Source organism: Gossypium raimondii, chromosome 11 (genome assembly GCF_025698545.1).
Source record: "Gossypium raimondii isolate GPD5lz chromosome 11, ASM2569854v1, whole genome shotgun sequence".
Lineage (NCBI taxonomy): Eukaryota > Viridiplantae > Streptophyta > Magnoliopsida > Malvales > Malvaceae > Gossypium > Gossypium raimondii.
In genome coordinates this window covers 46583167-46588770 of record NC_068575.1, presented here as the reverse complement: position 1 = coordinate 46588770, position 5604 = coordinate 46583167, and the positions used below count along the sequence as shown (strand labels likewise).

The 5604-nt window shown below is 30.8% G+C and overlaps 1 protein-coding gene across 1 annotated transcript; it reads right to left on the bottom strand.

Moving 5' to 3' along the window:
* Positions 1-236: 236 nt before the first annotated feature.
* On the bottom strand, positions 237-1295 carry LOC105801009 (probable carboxylesterase 17). The gene has a single exon (XM_012632356.2). It carries the CDS (start codon positions 1260-1262, stop codon positions 237-239), a length of 1026 nt encoding a protein of 341 aa, XP_012487810.1. The 5' UTR covers positions 1263-1295.
* Between the last annotated feature and the right edge of the window lie 4309 nt (positions 1296-5604).

Below are 5604 nucleotides of genomic sequence, written 5' to 3'. Positions count from 1 at the left end.
GATCAATTGGTTTTAGTTTAGATGTTTAATATGGTATCATTGATTGAGTGTATTCTGTTTTCCTAAGTATCATAATCATATATGTATCTAAAACTGCCGAGCAAAAGAGATTTAAAACTATATGAATTAATTCATTATCAATTAAAATATGTTTCAATTAAATAGACTTTGACATCTAAAATTTACATGATACATATATATATATATATATATATATATATATGCATAATAATCAGTTACTGGTTGATGAAAGTCTTAATATGTGAAATCATTTCTTGAGTTCGAATGTGGGAAGATGGAGAATTATGAAGAATTTGAAATGCATGCCCTACTCCTTTGTAAATCTTTGTTTCAACCCTTTTACCGGCACCGCCCAATGCATTGCAGAACCCCATGTTTCTGTCTTTCAATATATCCATCTCCGATACACACATCATCGTGGGTGGAAGTCTCAGTTCCCTTAACTTGGGTGTACCATTGGCTAAAGGGTTGCACCATGGATGGTCACGGTTCGAACCGAAAGGCAATGATAGTCTCCAATATGCATCTGATGCGGGTAAAGTGAGTGCCGAGGTAACTTGTGGGGTGGCATGCATTTCGGTTGCGGTCCTTGACTCGCCTCCGAAAAAGGGTTGAATCAAGATCGAGCCCTTGACAACCAATGGCTTCATTCCGGAGCTGGCTGATGTGCCGCCGTGGGAGCCTAATCTGGTGGCCACATTGTAAGCTATATTAGCACCAGCACTATCACCTGCTAGGAACAAACTAGACAAATCACTTTGACTTAACCACCATTTGTGTTCATTAGATCCACTTAGAGCTTGTTGCTTCACCCACATAAGGGTTTCGATACCGTCGTCGTAAGCTGCTGGAAGCCTGTTTTCAGGAGCTAATCGGTAGTTTACAGAGAAGATAATGCACCCTGCTTTTGAAGCAAGACCGGATAAGAACTCATGGTAGCAGCTCCAAGCAGCTGATCCAACACAGAATCCGCCACCATGGAAGTAAATAAGCAAAGGCATCTTGTTAGAGTAGTTTGGGACATAGATACGAGTCCATAAGCCGGTGAATTTATCGATGACGATGTCCTTAGCTGTAACACCACTGGTGGCTGTGCAGGGGACAATAGGGATGGTTGGCGGTCTCTCGACGTGTCCGTTTTTGTGAACTCGGATGAGCCCTTCAATCTCTTCAACTAGAACACCATGGCTCTTCTGGTTTACCTGAACATTGATACTTGGATCAAAGGAAATAGCTGCCATTCTTTTTGTTCTCACGCAAGATAAAAAGTAGAATTTGACTAATGAGGTAATGGTTGGATTTGTATGAGTACATTGATGGACCCTTATATAGAGAATGCAAAGGTTAGACTTTCCAGATATTCATTTTTCTTGAAATATTCGTGTTGGACATTTATATTTGACACATGCTTAGCCATAGACACAAGAATATGATCTTCAAATATTTTTCAAATATATAGAAAAATTTAAAAATTTTAAACATAACAATATTAAATATCAAAATATGATTTTAAAAAATTTCTCTAAATATATAAAAATATTATATCAAATACACACTCATATTCTACACTTACACTAATTACCAGAAACAGCCAACTTTTCAAGTTGTAAAGGAAGCTTCCTCCCCTTTTCGATAAGAGTAAGACAAGTGGGGATTGAACTAATAGTAAACCATCAGATAGAGATTCTCAAACTTTTTTTTCCCAAGAAGTTCTTATTTCTTTAACTTCATATCACACAAACTATAACGTGAGGTTCATGCGCAAAATGGCCTCACCAACTTTATTCTTCAAATATTTACCCAATCCTTAGCTTTTTGACCCATCGATGTGGCTTTATTCTTCGTATTTTCTTTTTCCTTCTGCAAATGTCCTTGTTGTACCCGTATCTAAACATATTAAGATGTATTGTAGGTATTGATATATAACTTAAAATAATTTTCTAAACATATTGAATATATATATTTTTATCCAATAAATCATGTATATTCGTATTTGTGTTTAGGGGTGTTCAAACGGTCGGTTCGGTTCTTAACCGAACCAATATAAATATCTTTAATTGTTAACCGAATTGAAATTTTTTTCAAATATATTAACGGAACCGAAATATTTCGATTAACCAAAATTTATATGTTTTTGTCTTTTGTTTAAAATAAGTATAAAACATATAAAAAATACATTACTAATGTTAATTCATTTTTTTAATAGTTTAAAAATATATATTATTTATTTCAATTAATATAAAAAATAATAGTTCAAAAAATACATTGTTAATATAAAAAAATATTATATAATATATATTATTTATTTCGGATAATTCGATTAATTACCCGATTTCGAATCGAATTAACCGATAACCGAAATTTCAAGGACACCTTAATAGATTTCCCACCAAACTAAACTCGACCACTAACCGATTAACAAAATTAAATCAATTCGATCGATTAATTCAAATTTAATCAAACTCGAAACATCCATATCCTTGTCCAAAATTTATATGCAGATATGAATCTTAATCCAAAGTGACGTATAATAGAGAAATACTGATATACGTACGAGACAATTGATGCCCTGTAAGGTGGTGAGTAGATAAACATGAGAAGAAAGTTCAAGAACTGATGCTCAAAATTATTATTATCATTCAAACCTTGTCAACTAAGGCAAATGGTACAAAGGTTTTTTCCACAATCATTTAGAATTTACGTCAATCAATCCGTATGTGTCTAATTTGTCCTTTCTAGATATGGTAATTCCAGTATTTAAGTTTTGTTTGTGTATTTTATTGGGTTATAGTATATTTCTATTATTTATATTTATATGATTTTGATAAGCTTATAATTGGCTATTTTACTTAAATGATCTAAACAAATTATTTATTTATGTAAATGACCCTGATTCAAAATTATTCACCTAAATGACATGAAATGATCAATAAAATTAGGTTATGGGGAGTAGATGGCTAGCACCACCTTTTTTTCTGACACAATCATCTTAAAAGAAATGATTTTTGAGGTTTTGGACATTAGATAGTCGACACCCTTATATTTTTTTTCAAACTGTATCATACTGGTATACATTTATACTAGTATTTAAAAAAATTTGGGGTGCTAGCACATTGACACCCCTATATCTGATTAAAATTTTTTATTTCTATTTTAATTATATCTTTATTTCTATTTTAAACTTTAATTAATTTTATTTCTTTAATTATTTCTTTTTAATTAAATTCTATTTTTAAAATTATATTATATTTTAAACTTTAACCAATTTATTTATTTTTAAAGTAATTTTTTAAAAAATTTATGTAAACTTTAATCGGTGTCCCAGCACTCAATTTTTTTTAAATTATGGTTGTATTATTATTTGATTTGTTGTACTTACTTCGGTAAGATTTATCATTTTAATACGTCGAACTTACTAAGTTTCATTGAGCTTACTTATGTTATTTATTGTTTTTGTAGATACTCGGAAGGTTGGTCGGTCGGATTGGCACTCAAGTGACACTATCCATAAATTTCGATAATTTTTGGAACTTTCATTTTGGATTATATGGCATGTAATAGGCTTGTATGTCATTACTATTGTTTTGGTTATGTAAAATGTTAAGTATGATCTTAATTGCAAATAACTAACTTATATGATATATATATATATATATATATATATATATATATATATGAGAATGAGGTAAGATATTTTAATGCAAATATGAATGATATGTGTTAATGCAATGTTGTGTTTGAGGTGCCTATGATAGGTACGGTACATTGGTTAGATGTTAAATTTTGTAAATTGATAAGTTGTGATAAACGATTCATTTTGATGTATAATTGTATATACTTGTGGTATCAATGATGATACACTGGTTAGATACTTAGGATGTTGATTTGGCATTTTTTTTGGTTTGTTTAATGTCACTTTGAATAGGTATTTTGGCTAGTAAATGGATTACTTAGAGTCCAAGTAAGCTTGAAATGGTAAACTTGTTGTTTAAGCTTGAAAAATATTGATAACCCAAAAACAGTTTACCAAACCAAACCGATGTTGGTACATACTAGTATCAAAACAAAAAAAAAAGATATTTGGTACTACTTTGTCTATGGTTTCTATTTTTGTAACTTCAGCCTTTTTTCTTCGTTGATATCCTTTGTTACAACATGATAAAAATAGAGATAGAGATTTAGTCATTGAACTTGGTAACTTCTCCTAACTTGGTCTTTCAACTTTTTTGTTCACATTAGTTTTGAAACTTGGCAATTTTTCCAATTTGATCCCTGAACTTGGATTCCATTAAAGTGTGATGACATGGCACTCTAAGTTGTGACATATCATCATTTAAAACTTTTAAAAATTCTATATAAAATCTAAAAATACAAAAAATATATTAAAAATTAAAAATTATTTTAAAAAATTACATGAGGAGATGGCGCAATCTCAAAGTGTCACATCATTATATCTTAACGAAATCCAAGTCCAAGAATCAACTTAAGAAAACCTGTCAAGTTCCAAGCCTAATGTGAACCAAAACAAATTCAAGAACTAAAGTGAGAAAAATTACCAAATTTAAGGGATAAATGTTAGTTTGTCCATAAAAATTTCGTTCAGAACTTTAGTTTAAATCTATCCAAAGTCTTGTTCTCCTTTAATCAAGTTGTGGATGAGGAGATAAGCCGTGAATTTATGCAAGAAATGCTTGCTGACCTTTGTGGACATGTGCCGCCAAGAAAAGCACTAAAGAAAAGGGGGGCGCCACCAACGGCTGGTCATTCGTGGATAATATTTCAGAAATAGCATACGATCAGGTTAGAATAGGATCCGTACAAGAACGAATGCTTGATTTAAGAATCATTCTAGTAAGAGATTTAGATCTAAAGTTGAAACTTATATATTAAGTGTCTACACTTACACACTTTAATTTGGAATATAGAATTCAATATTGAAGTTGATGGCAAGACAAGTCAGTGCATTTTGTTTCTTTGACACATATTGTCAAACACTTGGAACCTAAATTCTGGATCAAGCTGGACTGGAAATAGCTGAGAGAAACGATGAAAGTACCCAATTTTATTAATTTTTAAATAATAAATGCAACTTTGTTATAATTTAGCTTTATTTGACTTTTTAATAATAAAATGACTAAATTAATTCATTTAATAATAAAAAACAGATTGCACATGAGAGAGAGGACCTATTTATCTTATCATATTCTAGTCAAAACTCTTTCATACTTGCTCTTTTACCTATATTACTAGAGTCAAATATGAGTATCATATGCCGATTGAGTCTTAGTTCGGTTGAAATCGGTATTATTGTCAGTGCAGAGAACATGGGTTTGAGCATGCTAAAACGTGTTTATCCATCTATTTAAGGGCTGGAAAAGTGTTATGAATAATTCTAGGCCTCGTATCAAATTATATAAATATCATATAAGAATATGTGTCTAATATGACGGGATGTTTAATTTTAGGGGTTTTTTTGAAAGTAATATTTAGGTACTCTTATTCCCATATGTGTTGGACACTAATATCAAATATGAGTGTATATATAAATAAATAAAAAAGCAAAGACGTATAATGATAGAAGAA

Bases quoted from the DNA above. Each gene is read 5' to 3' on its own strand.
- LOC105801009 (XM_012632356.2), bottom strand. From the start codon at position 1,262: ATGGCAGCTATTTCCTTTGATCCAAGTATCAATGTTCAGGTAAACCAG.